The 21828-nt window shown below is 40.9% G+C and overlaps 1 protein-coding gene across 6 annotated transcripts in view; it reads left to right on the forward strand.

Moving 5' to 3' along the window:
- The window catches only part of KCTD1 (potassium channel tetramerization domain containing 1), a 100669-nt gene extending 79289 nt beyond the window's left edge, over positions 1 to 21380 (forward strand). For all 6 annotated transcript variants that reach the window (XM_068190248.1, XM_068190214.1, XM_068190237.1 and 3 more), the window contains exons 3-5: positions 14842 to 14986; positions 17227 to 17532; positions 20388 to 21380. In XM_068190248.1, the coding sequence (XP_068046349.1) occupies positions 14842 to 14986; positions 17227 to 17532; positions 20388 to 20546 (610 nt within the window). In that variant the 3' untranslated portion in view covers positions 20547 to 21380. The remainder of the gene's footprint in view (positions 1 to 14841; positions 14987 to 17226; positions 17533 to 20387) is intronic.
- The last annotated feature ends 448 nt before the right edge of the window (positions 21381 to 21828 follow it).

The raw sequence follows: 21828 nt of genomic DNA on the forward strand, positions 1-21828 counted from the left end.
TGGAGTTCCCACTTTTCATCAAGCATTCTCATTTTCCCAGTTTCTAATATTGCAATCTCATAAAGCTGGGCCTTGGGCCATGCCTCTCATACTGGCCTGCCCTTGCTTAGTAGCTAACCTCGATAAACTCATCAGCAGAGCTACAATTGCACTTTCCCACTTCCACTTTGGATTAATGGTGTAGCTCTCTGAAACTGAATGGATGCTGCTCTCCAGACCACAGAGGTCTGATTCTAGGTGAGCATTTAATTCCCCTCTTGGGAAGTAGAAATAAAAGTCCTAATCAGGTATGTTTCATGCTTCTCTCTTGGGTAGGCTCAACAAAATGAAGGATGAAAAAGATGCTATTGGAAGTCACTGCTGTTTGCTCTCATTACAAGGCATAAAACACTGGTTTGAAAATAGAAACAGCTAGTATGGGTACAACTTTCAATTGTGTTTAGATTCCACAGGGGTCAGTTTATTATTTCCTGTTAAAATGCAAAGTAGTTCAATCAGAGGCATAAGCCTGTCTTCCTTTTGTTTATTAATGAAATCCTAGAAACATGATAAACATGAATGGCCCTGGGAGTGATGAAGAGCATATAACAGGTTTGCTACCATGTAAAAACGTAAAGCTGGCAGTACAGTTCCTATTCAGAGAATAAAAATGAGTCATGTTGTTCTGCAAACCTGAGCCTGAGCTGCAGAAACTCTGCTGGGCTCTGCCAGGCTGTTTCACATGGAACAACTCATCTGCAGCTCTTCTGGGAGTATTTATTCCAATACCCTTTTCTGTTGCTGTGAAGGACCAGAGAAAGGGTTCTGTCCCTTGGCCTTGCATGCCAGAATATTGTTCTTTGCAGTGTGCTTCCACTGGGAAAGGTGATGAAAGTTTCATCAGTTGGAAATTGCAGAGGCTGTAGACAGAACAAAATAAATGGGGTGAGGTTCCAAAAAAGTAGTCAGTGAAATCTAGTCCTGATAAAGGTCAAGTTTCTTGTAGCACGTTGCTGACTAAATGCACATCCATCATAACAGAGAGTTTATTTTCCTCACTGATGTCCTAATATTATTCCACCGTAGTAACAAAATACTGGCAATGGTAGGGCAGGTAGTGTGGAGGGAGTTGATGCCCCTGCTCTGAAGTGATTCCACATGCTTCAGCCAGCAAGAATCTGTTGCTGTCAGCTTTCCCCACTTCAGAGTTGAGGTGAAGCTCCTTCTTTGTCATGTCTGTCTGTTTCTAATAAATAATAAGCCAGTAATGTGCTCCCAAAATTAGACGTGGAATTTAATTTTGCCTGTGTTCACAGACCCTGAGGAGCAAACATGCTTTGTCTATCTTCAGTCCTGCAAAGTAGCCTGAGCTACTGTCCACAGTCATATGCTGGCTGTTTCTGTACCCCTCAGTATTTGTTTAGCAGAGGATTTTCCTCGAAGATCAACCAACCCTTGAAGCACAGTGGAAGAAATACCCCTGCCTTTTGTCATCTGTTGTGAGGCTCAGTTCTTCATAAACACTTCTCAGAGATCCCTGCAAAGCTGTCTGCCTTTGTGTTACCAGTGTGAATACGGCAGACTCATTCTTTACTGCGGTGTAAATCCCTGGGGCAGATCTCTGCCAGAGGTCTTCTAACATCAAAGCACATGGATAGTGGTTGGTGGCAATTAGAGGCAGCAAAAATGGATTATGTGTCTGCACCCACTGTGGCTGGAGCTCTGGGTGGGCTGCAGGATTCGAGGATTGAGTGGGCACAGCTGCTGAGCAGGAGGGCTTGGGGAAAGCATCTGTTCTGAGGGACAGCTGCAAGCAAATGAGACCTGTGGTCTTGCATCTCTTGTTAACTGCACTGCTGCAGTATCAGTGGTGATATGACAGAGCCCAGTCTGACCTCAGGTGCCCTCTCCCTCCTGTTAAAAACCTATCATGATGCTCAGCAGCAGGTTCTGCCTTCTGCTGGACAGGTGGGCAGCCCAGGTCCGTTTCGCCTCCTGTCATTACTTGTGGGTAGTCATCTTGTGGTATACACTGGGGGAAGAAAAGCTGTGCAAAAATGAGGGGCCAAGAACTGCACTATCAGCTTCCATCACAGGACTTTGAGGTTAAACCAAATAAATACAGACTCTTGTGCATAGGGGGGTTAGCAATATTTAATTTGATGGTCTGACTTCCTAGTCAAAGTTGGTTGTGTTCACACATTATCTTTCTCCACACTTCTTCCTTTCATGGTGCTAATTGTCTTCTGCCTGCCACGAAAAGAGGAGGTTTTTAGGAAGGTAATGGAAAATTATCAAAATCAAGCTATAGCCCCAAACTGTTTTCTGCAAAACCAGTGGCTTTTGGAGAGATGGGGCTTTGATGAAACAGTGCAGCTCTTGATTACCCTAAACTATTTTCAGTCTTCTGCAACTTTTGATAATGTGTTTCTGTAGATCTCCTGTAAAGATAGCAGAAAACAATTTATATCTATGCCTTGGGGTGAAGAAAGAAAAAAAAAATCAGAAATCTACCAAGACACCTGGATTTTTGCGAAATTAAAATTTTATTACATTCACATACAGAGCAAAAAGCATTGGTATTAACTAAGTACACAATTGAAGGGAATAATGCAAGGTGGTTGTAATGTGTTTGATTTTCAACAGAGTGGAGGACAACTTTCTGGAACAGTTTTCTCTCCCCAAAAATGCCTGTATCAGAACTTGCATTGTTCTAAAAAACTGTAGGTTTGAAATTCAGTATTTTTCTCAATAAATTCTTAGCTGTTTTTTCTTCTTGTTGTTAAGGAAATCCTTGTCTTTAGGTGTCTGTACTCCTGTTGGTTCTTGATCAGTTTTTTTGGTTTTTTTTTTTTTTTTTTAGTATTAGTGCAAGCTGCAACTTAATTTATTGATATGAGGATTGTCTGGTGTTACCAGCATCTGGGGAAAAGGGCAGATGCAGTATGGAGATACCCTTAGGAAATGGTGCTTTTTTCACTTCTATTGTTCCAAGTGTAGTTATATTTTGCTCTTTTTAAAGAAAAGCTTCACAGTTAAGTGAGTGAAATTATGAAAACCTACAAACTCAAGCAGTAGTCTGCTTCATCAACAGCATATTTCTACTAGTTTAAAAGCAGTGTTCAGCTTAATAGGTATCTTCTTGTTTATTAGCATCCTGGAACCACCCCAGGAAGATTTTCACTGTTGGGTTGTGCTGGTTTCCACCAGGAGGATCACAACAGATGTAGGACCTATATCCTCATTGCTGTAAATCCTCCAGACTGATGAGGTTAAGCTTGTTTGAGTGTTTCTCCACAGATCATTTCCTATCTGCGTTCAGCATTTATTAGTTGCTACGTGACGGAGCTGTTGCAATCTTTGGGGTACACGATCTCTGCTGCGGTAGTGCACAAGGAGTGCGTGGAGTGAGACCCAGCCCTGTGTGGGTGGGCTGCCCTCCACGGGAGTCTCTGTCTATCCATGGGCTGTAGCTTGATTCTAGAGTCAGCTCACCTCAATACCCTGCTAAATACTTGAGGCTGACTGCCTGCATTTAAGAAGTGGGGTTCGTAACACACTTCGCAGTGTAATATGGCTTTGGATGTCACTCTTCTGTATTCCTGTAGTGAAGCTGTGGCTCAGGAAGAAGCTAGGACCAGCCAGCTTCTCTGTGTGAGAGTAACCTGAGCTGCCAGGTAAAAGAATTCTTAAATTAAAAAGATTACAAATTCCTATACAACTTAGGAGCACTACAGACTTTTGCTCTGAAATTAATATAATATAAATTTGTAATTTTTTATTTAATAGAGCCCAACTTTTTAAAACTTGAAATGAGTGTCCAGGAAGAATGTTAGATTTTGTCTAATACATGAATTTGGTATAGTTAGTTTCTGGTCATTTTTGTGAGTGGGATGCACTCACCTTGACATGGGAAGCTAATGCCTGTGCACAGTTTCTGCTTGGACTCTGTGGCCGCTCTAGCAGTGCACAAGCCTGCAGTAGTGTCCTTGTGCCATCACCCAGCACTCTGGGATGCCCTAGAGTATCTCAAGTGGCAACAGGCAGCTGAATCACATCCTGGATATTGTTTATTAAAGGAACCATGTTGTAACATTTACTTGTGTCATTTGGTATTTTTGCAGATTTTGCTTTCTACAGTTACAGCATCTGTTTTCACATCCGTGGATTAATTATTCCTTGCACCACTAGTTTATGGGGCTGTATTGCTTCTCTGCTGTGTCTCACTTCTCTTCCTTTCTCCTCTCTCTGCCTCCTCCACAGGACTGCGTCTGACCTGCTGTTGGGTTTGGTATGGCTGCAGGGATGATTACACCATGGCAGCATCTAATTTAATAAACAATAAAGCCACTGTTTTGTATATGTAAAGTTTGTCAATGGAAATAATGTTATCTGTGTGTTTTTTTATCACCCCACCACCACCAAAATGTTCAGGTGTGGCTTTGGCACTTCCAACCTGTGCAATAAGCATTATTTATTGCTCAGAGCCACTGTCTACATGTTTCAGGTGGACTTTCCTGTCCTCTTAACTGATTAGCACACAGGTTCTGTATGAACTGATTTGGTTAATGGTGTGATTTTTCTAGTTACTGAAGTGCATAAATCACTTTAACCTCTAGCATGGAAGCGATTAAACATGTAAATGTATGGGAATCACAGCAATGTGATTGTACTGTGTGTGAGTTAATCAAGAGAAGAGCAGTGTACGGTCCTGTGTTTCTCATATTACATTCTGTGCTCATAACACCCACCTCTTCCTTGCCTCTGTTGTGTATACTTTTATGCTATATGGATTGCCCTTCTAGAAGATTTTGTAATCTAGGGTGTTAGTCTGAAAGTACTGCTTTCAGTCCAGGTAGAGGAATTTCTGAGCAGGTGGGCTAAGTAAGTAAGGGAAAATACTAATTTTTCAAGTATAATAAATGTGATATTGGGTAGCTGTCCTTGCAGCTTCTCTCATTGCAATTAAAGTAAGCTTTATAGGAGAAGAACATTATTTGGACAGCCAGGGTGACCTTTGTAGTTTTCATAGTATATGTGTAATAATACTATCTCCAATACATTTGCCTGCCTCTGTGCAGAGAGATGTGTTGCTTATTTACTAAACATGTCATCAGCATCTCCTGTTCCTCCTCAGTTCAGTATGTGGCCCTTGGGCTGTATTTTCTGCATATTATTTGAGTCCTGTTCTGAAGAGTCATTCTTGCATGCTTTCTTCACAACGTTCCTTAGTCTGGTACCTTCTTGCTTCACTCAAAGGGGGTAGAAAAAATTAAGGCAGGTGTGCTTAGTGGTAGCATCACAGAGGAAATCTGGCACATGCTTGGACAGAGTCCATTTTTCCAGGTCAGCCCTCATCTACCTTATCCATTTTCCCTTCCTGCAGTCCCTTCCTCATCCATTAGAGCTCCAGCATATGAAGCAGGTGTCCCGTGAGCAACAGCCTGCTAGGCTGTACAAACCTGGTTTATACCTGGCTTGGGTACCAAGTTCAGGGTGCTGTGAGATAAGAGTGGATCATTAAAATCTAAAGTCTAAAATCTTTCACACAAAGGGAGGTTTGCAAATGTGACTTGCAGGAGCATCTCTAATATCTGACATATCTTAACTTGTGAAGCTTGTTTTGACTACCTTAATAGTGTTCTTTGTACAAGTATTTTTTTCTCCTTTGTCTATTTTGTGTCGAGATTTTAAAAAGCAGACTGAACATCTTTTCCACCTTCCCTGGCAAATTTGTCTTCTGACAGTCCAAGCCCTAGTTCAGCAGCAGGGTTGGGACCTGGTAATCTGTTTTATAGGCTTCTGCTGCACAAGCTAACAGCAGCAAATTGTTGTCTTCTGAGTGAACCGCACTTAAGAAGAATGTTACAAAGTTTGTGTGTGACTTTCATGGGTATTTATTGAAAGCAGAGGAGGGAGGATGTTTGGGAATACTTCATTCCTTCATTCTGGGCTCTGGAGGGTGGTGTTTTCTGGGGACACAGGCAGAGACATAGTTAAGACACAGTCATCTAAAAGTTTTAGAAGCGCTTTGTCTCTCTGAATTTTATTCATTAATGGGAAGCTTTTACTTAGGCTTTAATGCAGTAGTGGCCTCTTCTTGTCTCTCAGGAAGCAGTTCCTGTAGAATCCCCCACAGAGCACACAGAGGTTAATTGTGCAGTCTCCTGCTTTTATGGGCTGCAATGAAGAAGGAGCTTGTGCAATTCTTGCAAAGGGAAAGGCAAGTGTGTTCTTGTCCTGTCTATGGAAACGTGTTGTCCTTTCTCTTAGAGAAGGCCACACTTAGCAAAACAACATAGATGTGATTTCTGGCTGAGTAGTCAAAGTTGTGAAGATCTTGGAAAGCTTAATTCATTATGGTTTCCTTGCCATGTTTGTAATTTATACGGAAAGTGGTTCCAGGCATGTGAGAGTGATGCCAGGTTCTCAAAGCAACATCCTGGAAAGGGGCAGAATTAGCAACACCTTACAGATTCTACAAAGCATATACATGGTGTAGTGGGGTCTCTAATGGATTTGGATCCAGAACTTGTTTTGCCACTACTTTTCTAAGGCATTTCATGGTGTTTCCTGATTTCCAGTGATTCATATGTGGAATTTTGATGCTGAGTCTTCTCAAGGATACAGAGGAAATACTGAGAGCTAATAGTGGTTTGAATGAAATTCATGAAAGCTGAGGGGCAAACTTGATGTACAAAGGAACACATCAAAGGATTTCCCCTATTCTGAGAAGGTTTTTTTGTTGGTTGTTTGGTTTTTCTTGATCATGAGTTTTGAAAGGGAAATGGCCTTGGTAGTTTTTTCCAAGCTGCTTTAACAGTGTCCTCTGTTTGTGGAATCTGCATGAACAGGTTTATCAACACGGATTTGAGGATGGGTATTGTTAACAATCTTTTTATTAAAAAAAAAAAAAAAAAGTTGACAGGCTCAAAGGAGGCTGAGTTGTAACTGATATATTTTTGCTTTTTACTTAAATGTGATCCTAAGACACAAGTCCCACTTTTTACATTGCTGCCTATGAAGGAGTTCAGTGTTCTGAATATATAGATTATCATGGCCTTTGGGCTGTTGTGCATCCACCGGTTTACCTACTTTCTGGCTTTTGGTATTGAATGATAAACACTCCTGTTCTGCTCCTATCCTCCATTATCTGTACTCACAGCCAACCTGACCATCTTAAACATGATTAAAATATAATTTAAAAGTTATTAGCTAATTATGACGCAAAGTACTTAATTTGCCATTGCACCCTAATAACTTAAAGGTACTCCTGGTAGCTCAGTAATAACCATATCATAAGCAAAAGGACACGGTTGCTACTAACTTAATAGGCAGCTTCCCTCAAGATAAAACAAATAACATACCTCAATGAAATCGGATTCAAGCTTAGTAAAATCATCTTGGCAAGCAAAGAGAATATTTGTTAATTTTTCTGTGAAATGTTATCATTGCCAAGAAAACTTGGTTACAAAAAACAGAGATGGCAAAAGTATTTGCATGAATAATTGATTTAACATTTCATTGGTTTAAGTGATTTTAGGAAAAGTGGTTTTGCTATGCTCTGGAAAACTAGAAAGTTTTTAAGGACTCATTTGCAAGATTCCTAACACTGTAGGAGATGTGGGGTTTAAAGGCTTGTAGATTGTTCTTCGGTATATCCAGTGTGTGCACAAACCTGAAAAGAAAGAAGAGTAGAGATGGCATTTTAAAAGGCTAAAATCCTGGTGGTCAAGCTGTGGCTATGGTCCCTGGGTGTTCAGGGAAGGCCATGTGTGTAGCTTCTTTTTGCCTGATGTCCTCACAAATACCTCGAGCAAATTGCCCTCTGTGATGAGAGGGATGATGGCAGATATCTGCAGCCTCCTGCCCTGCTCTGAGTTACCAAGATTTGGTAGGTGGGTCACTCAGGGTGCTGGCTGGTCCCAGAGGTGTCTGAAAGTTCTAGAGGAAGAGAGGCTGTGGCACCAGTCTGTAGACAGTGGTTTGGCTGAAGAAACACGTGTTTGGGGATTGCAAGGCTTCAGTTTTCTGGCAACATATCTGTATGGTAGCAAAAGGACTTGAAGGTATGTTTGGTATCTGAAGACAAGCAAAAATGTGAGGATCAAGGGTGTATTCAATCAGAGGATATTCTGAATTGGAATGGATCCACAAGGATCATCAAGTCCAGCTCATAGTGAATGGCCCATACATGTCTTGGGAAATGTCAATGACTTCAGTGTCTGTCAGATGGAGGAACCTCACTTTCTGAAAAGTGATGGGGTTTGTGGGGTAAAGATCCTGGTTTGGGGTGGGAGAACAACTGGTGAGCAGAGGATAGACCCCTCTCAGCCATATCTGAAGCCTGTAATGCAACCTAAAGATCCAGGAGGCTTGGCTGACACGGTATTGAAATTACTTTTAAAACAATTACCTGCCCAGCCTTGTGTGAAAAAATGCAGATTAGGGTTTCAGCCCGTTCCTCTTATCAGTCTGCATCTCCCTGGTATACCAGAGCAGAGAGAGAAGGAATATGGTAAACAGAAAATCCCTGGCCCATCCACGGTCAGGGGAATGCTTTCCTGGCCTCACCCTTGTTGCCGTCTTGCAATGAGGGAGATTTGATTGTGGCAATGTGGTTTCCATCTACCTGCATATACTGTTCTCTGGTCATGAGTCAACAGCTCTCAACATCCCATCCCAACGATTTATTCCTTTCTATTCTAAAATGTCAGCATTTCTATGAGTGCCAGTGGTGTCTGGGTACATGATGGTCCTGAGTTTGGGAATGAGGGTTTGAACATCCTGGGAGAAGGCTGTGACAGAGACTACATTTTTGAACTGGCTTCTGTTGAACATTCAGGCACGCTACACCCACCAGGGTGACTGACTATCAACCAATATGTTCTGTACACCAGGGGAGTTGCTGTATTAGCTCTATTTCATGGTGTAATCATTAGTTCTGGTGTGAAACTCCTAGGTAGCTAGGTCGCCTCTTTAGCAGGGAAAATACCGCTTTTATTTTATTTTGGAAAAACTTCCTTTTTGGGAAAACAGAGGTTAGGGTGTTTCTACTGACTTGTGGAGCCTTGGCCGTCCATTTTTTAATTTACCCCTGTGTTTGCTGTGACCCATGTGTCCACGTTTGTTCTGCTGTCATTTCAATATATGTCTCTCATTCTCCACGCTCATCTGTGGTGTAGAAAGACATCGTTTGCTCTCGTGTCAGTAGCATTCCTGCAGCATGACTACACCATGTTGTGCAATTCATACTTTTCCAGTTAAAGTGCCGGTTTGTCCATCTGGATTAGATCCAGCGGCTATTAGTTCATTTTGTAATATGTCTGATTGGCTTTCATCTCTGCTCCTGATGCTGTCTCTGATCAGGCAGGTTGTAGCAAATCCCATGTTTCTCTCTTTTTTCTTAGTTTGGTTTTTTTTTGTCTCTAGTGTGTTCCTTGATGATACCATGTCACTCATCATTTCAGATCCTTCCCATCTGCTCCTCGTATGCTTTGCTCAGCCTTTAAGATTATTCACCACTTTTTGTCTATCTCACTTCTTTCTAAATGCCTTATGAACCCTCTGAGCTTGCCCCTACCTTTTCTTTTACTGTCATGCTGAAGTAACAATCTTAAGATGTTTGAAATCTTCTCCATGTAAATGATTCAGTTCCTTAATCTTTAGCAAATATTTCTACAAAGGTTTGACATCCTTTTACTCAGTATTTGGCATTTATCTGTTCTTTAAAATGCCATGTAACTTTTTTTTTTTAAATCTCATAAGAACTGGTGTTTAAATACCTCTTCCTGTACATTCTTATCTGTAATTTTGGCTCCTATATAAATACTTTTTCTATAGAAAGTTTAATGAGCTTTTAGGTTTTAATACATTTTTCCCTGTTACCTTTGCTTTATAATTATTTGTATTCATGCATCTTCTCATAATGTAGGAACTGTATGTGCCAAGAAATTCCTGAGACTCATGGACATGAAACCTTAAATTAAATGTAAGAAGAAAAAGATAAGAACAAATTATAATAGCACTGAGAGCAAGAGATTACAACAGGGTATTTGCTTAAAATGCGGTTTTCATAATACATGTTCCTGAAAATTGCAAATGTATTCTGTTATGTTTATGAGCCAACTTTTGTTATGCAGAATTATAAAGGTTGCTATGTATTCAGTCTCTATGGATCCAAATGATGTGAATTACTCAAAAAAGAAAAGCAGGTTGATACTAAGTGGTTCTCTGAAAAAAAAGAATAGAAACCTTATCATTCTCCACTTGGGTAGGATAACATTTCTCACTGGCGTGGACACCACTTCAACTGTACTAGCTGCTAGGGGACGGTGCAAAATTATGTAATTTAGACATATGAGGAAGTAAAATTAAATAGCCATGAGATGAGCATACCATTAAACAGATCTAATTTATAATGGACTCTTATGCAAATTGCCTTTGAGCACTCAGTAAAAGAAAGTGAAAAGAAATTAATAAGGACAGCTCGGACTAAAAAGTTGCAGAGGGAAAAAAAAAGTAAAAGCCTGTTACAGCTCACTCTCCGCACACTCCAGAGTGTTAAATAAGCATTCCCATTAGCCACATAAATACAATGATGTGATAATAAAACTTGCACTTAACTTTTAAGGACCAAACTCCTAATCACTTTGCTGCAGTGGCTCCAACCAGATGAGTAAGATTTCAAATAAAATGCATTTACTTTGTCATGTGATTCATTATTGGAGGGAGAGGGCTGTGTTTTCATGAGTATTTTGCTCTTTGCTAAGCTGCTGAATATCCGCCCTGGGTGAAAGCCAGGCAGTTACTTGCCTTGCCATTAGTGTGGGATTGCAGGTTCCAAGGCATCACTGTTGCTCCTCCTGCTGCACAGCCCCCTCTGATGGGTTAAGAAGAGGACTTCTCACCAGTTTTCCTCCCTTTTTGTTGTTCTGTGAAAGACGTGGGGAGCACAGAACTCTGGCAGATCAGAACTGTTGAAAGTAGTTTATTGCAAAAGATTTTCAGTTAGTTTGGAGTCTGTAGTGTCCATCGATAAAGATGTTAATATACTGAGAAATTATATACTGAATATATTCAATTATAAGAAACCTGTATTTTCTCGGAGGAGAAATGTTTATTTCTACCTTAGTTTGCAAGTGATGTAATATTCTTCATGTTTGCAAACATCAAGGCTTGCAGCTTTTCCAAGTTCCCTGGATCCTTTTGATTACAGAAAGGAAGAATTTTAGCTCTGTCCAGTGAAGCCATTAAAACAATCTGTAGAACTCTGTCATTTTTTCTTGGCATTAAGAGAGTTTTGCAATAGTTGACTTGTTTAATTACTGCTGGCCATCCTGTTCCTAATTATTGCTGCTTTCCCACATTTCCAGCTAAGGCAGAATATACTAAAGTGAAGTCTTTTCTCTTTATGTGTATAATAATAATATATTTAAATATATATACAACGTGAGAACAAGGCTATAAACACACTGTGTATACAGTTTTGCTGCAGACAGTATATTTTTATACTTGACAAGCAGGACTTTTTTCTGAAGAATTTGAGAAATCCTGCAAGCAATGTCATCTTCCTGTGCTAGCTTTTTGGTATAGAAATTCTGTTACAGGAGTGCTGATCTGTGGGAAGAAAGATCCATCCCTGTGGTATTTTATGGAATTAAAGCAATGATCTTTTCCATTCCCTGTTGTTTTTTCTCCAGTAAACAAGGGCTTGTAGCTATACCTAGTTTGTGTCCTTTAAGTAAAACCAAATTCTCTGATGGAAACAGGGTTTTCCACTGGTTATATTTTCAACCCTTGAAGCATTTGATTTCTCACAGTGGAATATGATATTTAATGCCACAGACATTAATTATTACCCATTGGAGGTCGCACTTTCAGCCCATGGGACATTAATTTTCCTGACATATGGAAAATTCCAGCCTGTTAGTTTTAATTAAATATTTCAGAAGCACATTTTCTTGTAAATGGACTACAGTTTCTTATCCTTTACCCTTGATATTTGGCTAATTCTGCATATAATTATCATCTTATTTTGCAAGCCTCCTTCAAAGTGCTCTCCTGGCTCGAAACTCCATTCAGCTGTTACGTATTTGTCATTTAAAAAAGAAAGGTGTCTTTCCAATCATCAGCCAACATTGTCAAGAAGGAGATGGGGAAAAACATCTTTCAGGTTTTCTTGTGAAGTGAAATTATAATGGCTTACCAGTCCCTTCTTGTGCTAGCAAACTGGTGTCTCTTAAGCATGTATAATCCCAGTGTGTGGCCAAGCAGGAGTGCAGGGAGGATGGTTATCAAATTGTATTGTGCAGAGGAGGTGACAAGTGAGGCATGAGAAAGTGCTTCCCACTGTGCCCCTGGGAACACAAGAGTTCCTGCTGAGGATGCTGAAAGCTGAGGATGCTGGTTGTTCCCAGATCCTGGCATAGCCCAGTCTCCTCTCCTGATGGGTGTAGCAAATGCAAATTAGGAGCAGGACCATGTCACCAGATTTGGATCCCATAGTAGTACCTCAGGTTTTTCCCTGAAGGCCATATGAAGGAAGCTGGAATCTACATTTTTCCATCTGAAAAGGAAAAAAGTTTTAATTTTCTTTACAGAAGTCTCTCTGCTGAGGGTCTACCCTTCCAATGCTGTTTTAATATGTGAAAGGGTATTGCAGAGTGATCCTGGGAGAGGAGTCAGGAGAGATTTGGGACTTTGCAGTTCCTAGGATTTTGCTGCTGTTGCTGTTGCAGAGCAGCAGAGCACTAATGCAGCGCTTTCTGTTAACGCTTCCAGTCCATTCCCAAAGCCATTCAGGTCCTAGGTAGCACTCCCAGTGGCTGAGCACTCTCCTCAGCATTATGGTTTTGTCTGAAGGCTCCATCCTCTGATACTATCTTGCTCTTCTCTAAACAATTAATAAAATGGAGACAAAAAGCCTAGAGGTTTAAAATATGTAATTATATAAGTAATTTAGAACTAGGAAAATGTTGCAGAAACCAATTACAATTATTCATTTCAGTAATGACTGACTTGGCCAAATACATGTTTTGTGTGTGAATTCCGTGATAAATTTGAAGATGACATGCTTGAGTATAAGGGAAAATTAATTCTAAATGCTGAGTACTTCCATATTAGACATAAAATGTGGCTCATACACCACGTGAACAGAAGCCTATGTTATATGGGCTGTCACAGCTTAAATTTTGAGCAGCAGGGCAGGCAGTAACAAGTCTTTGAGGAAGAAAGCTTGAACAGTTCAAGGGATGGCTTTGAAAAAAAAGTGCTCTGTACCTGCTCATGATGCAAAATATACTGAATTCCTTATATGTTACAGATTTCATGCAACTTGAATTGATTCATGCATTTATTACAGAATTGTAAATGGCCAGCTGGGGTTAATGGAGTTTTATTTCTTTTCTGGTCTCCTCCCAGCTGGTGAGAAACTATAGATGAGATTTGTATTCTGTTCACAACTTACATATATACCTGCTCCAGGCACAGACATCGTTCCAAACTCTGTTTGGGTTGTCTGTGCCATTTTCAAAGGGAGGATATTTGGCTGTTGATGCAACACAGTATATGGGCGCCTGGAGCCCTGCCCCTCTGCAATTCCCTGAGACCCTGCTGCAAGCCCTGCTGCCTCCTCCTCTTTGGGAGACACTTCTGTCTTTTGCCTCTTAAATGTCGTCTGGACGTTCTGTTGGCCAGTAGATGGGGCATCTCTCAGCCTGGAGGGCCGATCACCTCTGAGTATTTGGTGTTTTTTTTTTTTTTATTGCTGGTGGTGGGGGTTAATTGTTTATTCACTGTTTTTAAAACAAAACAAAAACAGTGTGCTGTGACAGTTTGTTATCAAAAAGTACTTCCACGTTGCATGTAGAGACATATGAACAGGCACACAAAATCAGACCTGCCAGTGACTCCTGCTCATTTCATTGGGAAACCACGAATGACTCAGGAGTGTTTTGCAAATGCCCCAGTACAGTAACAAAACATTTATTTGGTGTTACTCTGAGGGTTTTGTTTGGCTTTTTCAACTCTTCCAATTGCTCTAACTAAAGCTGGTTTGGGAAACCTGCATCCAGAAATGTATATGTACCCAGTGGTTGATGTTGCAAGACCTCTTGTTGCCAAGCAGAGGCTTTCTAGGTGGCTGTGTGGTTCTGGTGGTCAGTGGATAGCGTCTAAAAGCTGAGACATTTTTCTGTATTATTTGAGTGCTTTGATTGATACCTGCCACAAGCACTTAACTGTTACATTAGAGCATTACCTCACATTGAAATGTTATCAGCTCTGTACTGTCATCTTTATATTACCACATTGCCCCCCACCTTAGCTGTGCCTGCCCTAATGTTGGCTGCGGTAAATAGTGTCCAAAAAGTGACCTGGGTTTAAAAAACAAGTGAAAACCAAGCAAAGAACTTAACCAAGCTATTCCCCAAGTACAGTTTCCAAACTAAATCAAGTTCCCTATGCAGTGCTCTGTAAAGCAGAATGAGTCAGTCCAGGCGTTGGAGCATTCAGAGGGGATGGGCTGTGCTGAAGGCGACTGTCCAAAGAGGTGTCCAGAATTACTGAGGGGTTGTCATCTTATGAGGTACAGACTGGGGCAGTGAGGTAGATGGAGGAGGCTGCTGGCCTGGCTTCTTCCCTTCAACCTCCCCAGCTGTGCTGCTTGGAACTCAATGAGGCCATGCTGGAAAATATGTGGCTTACACACTGGTTTGAAACCAGCCCTTTTCTAATGAAAGAAAGCCACAGAGCAGCTTCAGTGAAGTTTGCATGGGAGGGTTTTGTAGTGCTGGGCTATTTGAGCAGCTCTTGAGCTGAGCTTAGTCTGACTGTGCTCCTTGTCTCTTGTTTCCTCTCCAGAATTGGCCGGCTTTTCGATGGCACGGAGCCCATTGTCCTCGACAGTCTCAAGCAGCATTATTTCATCGACAGAGATGGGCAGATGTTCAGATATATCTTGAATTTCTTAAGGACATCAAAACTCCTCATTCCTGATGATTTCAAGGTGAGATTTCAAGGGACTTGGGTGTTTTGCATGTACCTTGGTAAGGCAAGTATCTGGTGTGTAGTCAAAACAGAGCCCTGGATAGAGAAGGTGGACTTGCAGGGTGTGGTGTTTGATTTCAGGTACATGGCAAAAGTAAGAATGGGGTTGCTAAAGTGGTGTCTTCCTTTCCTAGAGTGGCACCAATATTAAATTTCCTCCTCCTGGCTACAGTGGTAATAAAGCATCCTTGCCAGATTTGACATAGAGAAATTAAATGTTGTACCATACTTATGGAAACAGAAGCAATGTTACAATCTGCAACTGACTATTCGTGATTACTTGTCCTCTTATCCTTTTTTATGCTTCCCCAGTGATTGCAGCAGCTTCAGTTTCCACTCCCACACTGAAATTCAGAAAATGGTGTGTGAATCACAATATTGACAAAATAAACTGCACACATGGTAATATTTGGGCATTAAGTCAGAGAATCTTTTCTCCCTCAGACTCTTGAATGCATACTGCAATTTTAATTTTGGATTTTTAGAGAAGTCAGGAATGAATAGTTCTATGTTTATTATTTAAACTTTAATAAAGAGCCTGCTTTTTTTTTATTTTTTTGGTAATAAAATTAATTAATGGTAATTCAATGTCAGACAAAGCCTACAGAGGCAGAGCTTCAGAATCCATGTGATGTTTATCTGCCAGCAGTTATGAGGGTGAATATGTGGTGTCTTCAATCAGAACAGATCCTTACCTTCACTTAATGATCACACATCAGGGCACATGGTTCACTGCAGGAAATGCAGCAATTGTGATTGAACAGGAGAGGTGATGGGTGGTGAGGCAGGGATGGAGCAGTTCACACCGGTATGCAGTCCTTTTCCCCTTGCACCTGAGAGACTTTTTCAGGCATTTGGGCATAAGAGATGTGAGGCTGAGTTCAAGAGCTGTATTTCAGCAACCTTTGAATCATCTGCTGTAGACACATCCTTGCTGCTCCCATAGTGACAGGGGCAGGTCTCCCTGTACAAAGTGGGAGTTTGGAGTGAACAGATAAGGATCATTTCCTTCTTTTGAAGCCTCAGCATGGCTGCTCTTGGCACTTCTGCAGGTAATCAGAAACACAGAAAAAGGAAAAGCCACCTTTCATGCATTATTAAGAAATTACTTATGTAGAGCTTTTTAAACACATAAATATACTGTGGCTGTGTTGAAATTAAAAATGTAATTCCTGGCAAGTTCACCCAACTGTGATGTTCAAAGGGATGTCCTCCCCAGTTATGCTTTAAGGTGTACAAAAAAAAGTGATTAAGATGAATAATGTTTTTTGTTTCTTAGAAATACATAGGTTACATTACTTTTTTGTTACACAATAAATGTAAGCAGTATTTTTACCATGATTTAGGTGTTCTCATCAAGTATTTGGTTTCTAGTTCAAATTCAGGACCATATTAACTGTTTGCAGGCTTCTCTTGTTGTCATTCTGTTTCTCTCTCATTCCTAATTCTCACGTATCTCTTTCCTCAGTATAAATATTTTCCAAATGGTTTTATGCTCTTATACCTAGAAAAACACGATTTTTAAAAAAATGTTTTTTAAATTTAAAAAATGGCAGTAGGCAGACTCCACATCATCAGTTCTAAATTACTTCTGCAGTGGCTATGCCTAGAAATGCATTCCCTCTGCTCTGGCATTTGAGATGATGTAGTAAACAATACTAGTGGCAAAATATGGAAGTATTAAAAAATACTTAATTTTTAAAATGCACTAATATGTGCAAACATTATGCAAATATCTGAATCATTTTACACTAACAAACATTGCAGGCTTCCTCATTTACATTCTTATACCTGTTATAATGCCTGCTAGTATTGCTGTAAGACACAATGGATCCTAGTGATGAATTTTCTAAATCCTGATTGAATTCTGTTCCATCTGTTCAATGAGATCATTATTATATGACATCTCTGTGGGGATGAAATATGGGGAAAAGTGGGATTTTTTTTTTCAGAAGGGAGTTGAGCAAGCATAGCCTTTCCCTACTCTTGCAAGTGCTGCTATACTCATTGTATTTCAAGTGGCTGATGGTTGTTTTTTGCTTGCACTGTTACTTTATTATACCTTCCTACACAGTAATTAGGAGCTCTGTCCAAAGGGTTCCAGACCTAGAGCAGCGTTGGCCCTAATATCCGTATACCTTAAGCACCACATTTGCGATGCCTCTCTTAATTGTGCACAGTAATGTGTGTGTCTTTCAGGACTACAGCTTATTATATGAAGAAGCAAAGTATTTCCAGCTTCAGCCCATGCTAGGAGAGATGGAACGGTGGAAACAGGACCGGGAGAGTGGCCGCTTCTCAAAGTCTTGCGAGTGCCTGGTGGTGCGAGTTGCCCCAGATCTCGGCGAGAGGATTACACTGAGTGGAGATAAGTCATTGATAGAGGAGGTGTTCCCGGAGATCGGGGACGTGATGTGTAATTCCGTCAACGCCGGCTGGAACCACGACTCTACACACGTCATCCGATTCCCGCTGAATGGATACTGTCACCTCAACTCAGTTCAGGTAGGAAGTCACATGTGCATTTTTTGAAAGGGAGCTGCTGGCCAGCTACCAGTGGGCTGACCCTATTCCATGTCACTGGAGCGTTTTGGTGAGCAAATCAGCTGGAGGTTTTAAGCAAGTTATTTACTTCTGTGTGTTAAGTTGTCTTTCTCCATTTAATTCATGTATCACCAAATCTCTTTGCAAACAAACTACAGTAGTTTTAGAATTTTCTGTGGTCATAGGGAAAACCCTTCACTTTCACTTCCAGTGTTTTTTCCTGACTTTTTATAGCATAGTAGAGGCCTGTTGTGATTGGTAGGACAAGGGATAATGATTTAAACTAAAATCAGGTAGAATTTTACTAGATAAAAGGAGGAAAATTTTTCAGTGAGGGTGATGAAACACCGGAACAGGTTGCCCAGAGAGGTGGTGGATGCTCCATCCATGGAGATATTCAAGGGTCAGGCTGGACAGGGCTCTGAGCAGCCTGATTTAGTTAAAGATGTCCCTGCTCATTGCAGACGGGTTGAACTAGATGATCTTCAAAGGTTCTTTCAACGCAAAGTATTCTGTGATTAGGTGTAGCAATGTCTAAAATCAGTAGATGTTATGAAATGGATAAGAAAAAATCTGGGAGACAAATGCAGGTAATTCCTGGAATAATTATGATCAACTTCAGTGTTAATGTTATCTTTTTATCCTTTGTTGGTTAAAAGCAACCAACCTCAGACACCTGCCTGCCCCTAGTTAGCACATCCTGCATAGCCAGCACTTCCCATGTGAAGTCATCAATGGCACAATCAATGCTGTTTGGTTTAAACACACCTCCTAAATCCTGCAGGCTCATGGGTGAATTCTTTTACAGAACAGGCTTGCAAGCTGGGCTTGACATCTTTTCATCTGCCAGGTCCCACTGTCCAGGTAGAGAATCACAAAGTCATCAAGGTTAGAAAAAATCTCCAAGATCAGCAAGTTCAGCCTTTCATCAAACACCACCATGTCAACTAAACTACAGCACTAAGTGCCACATCCAGTCATTTCTTGAGCATTTCCAGGGATGGTGACTCCACCACTGCCCTGGGTAGTCCATTCCTATGCTGAACCACCCTCATTGTGAAGAAATTCTTTCTGATGTCCAACTCAACCTGAATGTCCCCTGATGCATATTGAGGCCATTTCCTCTTGACCTGTTGCTGTTCCTGGTAGAAGAGCCTGACACCCGCCTTGCAACAGCCACCTTTCAGGAAGTTTGAGAAGGTCACCCCTGAGCCTCTTTTTCTCCAAATGAAGCAAGCTGAGCACTGGGGCACGCTCTGAAGGCTGGCCAGGCACTGCACTCATGCTAGCACTTAACACAAGGGTCTAGATAGAATTATCTAGACCTATCTAACCCATGTTATGCTTGGACAGCTGTCTCTTACTGGCTTTAACTGTCATGTTAAAACATCAAAATTGTTTTGTCATAGAGATTAATGCAAATTTAGGACAGCCTTAGATGTCAGATTACAACTGAAAAGGAGTTTCAAGGATGGCTGCTTAGTTATATCATATGATAGTTTTCAAGGCAGTTGTATCCTTCAGCACTTTGTCACTTATTCTGATGCTTACATTTTTGTTGCACAAAAAAGAATTACAGAGCATATTTACTGATGTGAATAACCTGAGTCAGAGTAGCAAATTATGTACAAGCTTCAAGAGAGGTATTGATCCCACATTGATAGCAGGAGGATGTAAGCATCTCCCAGTACTAATAAAAACGGGAGACAGGACAAGGACTACCAAAAGACCTGAAGAGTGAGGTACAGACCAAATGGATTTTCCAGGGCTGAGTTAATTTCCAGAGTTGCTTCCACCATGTTTTTTTATCAAGATTCAAGTTCTCCTGTTCTGTTTTTTAATGGCTTGCACCGACACATTTGGATAGGGGCAGGGGATTTTGGCATATATTGTTAAAAGCTAAAGATTACATGTGTTTCAATTGCTGTTTTCAAGTCTCTTTTCCTATCCCTTCCTTTTTTATATGACTGCTGTGCAATTAGCCATGCTCAAGTACTTTGGAAAGTCATTTGCCAACCTGAAACATTTTATGTAAAGACATGGCATGTCTTCTTTGAAGCATTTTTAAACCTCAGCTTGCTTCTTCCCCTGTCCTAGTCCTTTGCAGTCTTCTGCCGTTCTGCTTGTCAGTGTTGTCCCAGCACGCATGCAAGCCAGTTTGACAACTCATGAAACAGCTGGGAAAGCCATGGTAGGCACCTGATTCCAGCACAACCCTTGTGAGGTCTGGTCATGCTGAATAGAGGGTCCCACATCCTCTGGGGTCCAGGAGCATCAGCCCCTTCCTTGGGTTTGGCGGCTGTCAGGCTGACCCTGGTAAATCCCAGCAAGTCTCCCTCACATGTGAGGCAAAGGAATCCCAGAACAGGTGAAGATGATGATAAAAGTAACAAAGAGTTGGTTTTTAAGTCTCTAGTAAATATCATGGTAGGTTTTCTTAAATTATGACCATTGCTATCTACACAGTCACCATTTCATTGTGGTGTTTGCTCAGCATCTGCTGTGCAATCATGCATTTGCCCTTTTGTATTGTAAATTCTGTGAAGCAAAGAATGTGTTTTTCTAGTCATGTTTCTGTGGCCAGAAGAAGACTAGATTTGTTGGCAGTACTAAAAAAAAAATAAATTTTTCTTCATTTTTTCTTTTTCACTGCTCAGTGGCCATAGTCAGCAGAAATCAATCCAATACAGTTAAGCTATGTAACCACTTTTTTTCCCCCTAGCTGAATCCATTTGAAAACAGCAATTATTATCATTGGACAGCAAATAGTCTGTTAATTTACTTATACATTGGTGTTTGTTTCCTCTTTTTTGCAGGTACTTGAGAGGTTACAGCAAAGAGGGTTTGAGATTGTTGGTTCATGTGGAGGTGGGGTGGACTCTTCCCAATTCAGTGAATACGTACTGAGACGAGAACTCAGAAGGACATCTCGTGCACCCTCCGTCATTCGAATAAAGCAAGAGCCTCTGGACTAAAATGGACATGTTTCTTTATGCAAAAAAAAAAAAAAAAAAAAAATAGAAAAAGAAAAAGAAAAACAAAGAGGAAAAACAAAAAGGGGGACATTTCATGTGCGGTTTGGACTCCAAACAAGTCCTGGAACTAAAATTGAATAAAAGACACATTTATATCAAATATAGAGACCACACCTGAATTCATATGGGAACACTTGGAATAGTAGTGATAATAATAATAACAACCTCAAGGTATAAAAGAAAACACACACACACGCATAAAAAATATGTATGTATATGTATGTCTGTACATATATATATGTATGTATATGTCAAAGGGTAGGAAATGCAATGACAAAATGTGGTAGATGAGGTTGGTGCTGTGATGGCCATTAAGTGTCCTAGGCCCTTCCCGGGCCCACTTAACGGTGAACAAGCCATTGCCGGGGGGGATTCATGGACTATTCTTCACCCATTTTCATTGCCAAACAGCCATCCACTTTTTAATGTGTACACACCTTGACTCAACTTTATTTGCATATGGAGGTTTATGTCTGTCTTTTTTAGAGGTGGATGGGCAGGTGTTCAGGAGACAACCATCCATTGCATTGGAAAGCTGAAATTTTAAATGTAGTTTGTACAGAAGTCGCACACTTTTTGTCAGCCCTCACAGATGTGAAAGGTTAACTTTTCTTTTGAATGAGTTTTTTTTTGTTGTTTTGTTTTGTGTTTTTCAAAGGGGGCCAGAATAATTAATATTTGGTAGAGATGCTCTGGTTTGAATCTGCTGCTTTCCTACAATTTTTCAAATTTTATAATGTATTAAATACAATAAACTCCTGTTTAAAATAACAAGGGTCTGGTTTAAGCCAACAGAAGCAGAGAGGTGGGATGACACTGCACTCCAGCATGTAGAGGGGCAAGACAGTGGGCAGGTGGAGCTGCCTGCACAGGATGGAGTGAGCTTAAGGCAGCAGAGGCTGTTGAGGGATTTTGTGGTGTGGTGCACATGGCTGCTGTTCCTTCAGCACTGCCCCAGTTGGAAGAGAAACTGTTGGTCAGACATGAAAATAACACCAGGTCAGCCCAAGGAAACCTATCCAAAAATGACACCTGGTTCTGTAACCTTCAGCGCCACAGTAAATCCTTGCATCATTCCCTCTTGATTAAGGAGTTGGCAGCTTTGACTCTCCAAGCCCTTGCCTTGCTGAGTGTTAGTCAGCCTGTTTGATTTTCAGGTTCCTCATTTCCCTCATTTCAAGCCGTTGTTCTTCTGTCTAGAGAGTGACGTGGCCAGCCCCTC

The sequence above is a fragment of the Anomalospiza imberbis genome, chromosome 1 (assembly GCF_031753505.1).
Source record: "Anomalospiza imberbis isolate Cuckoo-Finch-1a 21T00152 chromosome 1, ASM3175350v1, whole genome shotgun sequence".
NCBI classification, from domain to species: Eukaryota; Metazoa; Chordata; class Aves; order Passeriformes; family Viduidae; genus Anomalospiza; species Anomalospiza imberbis.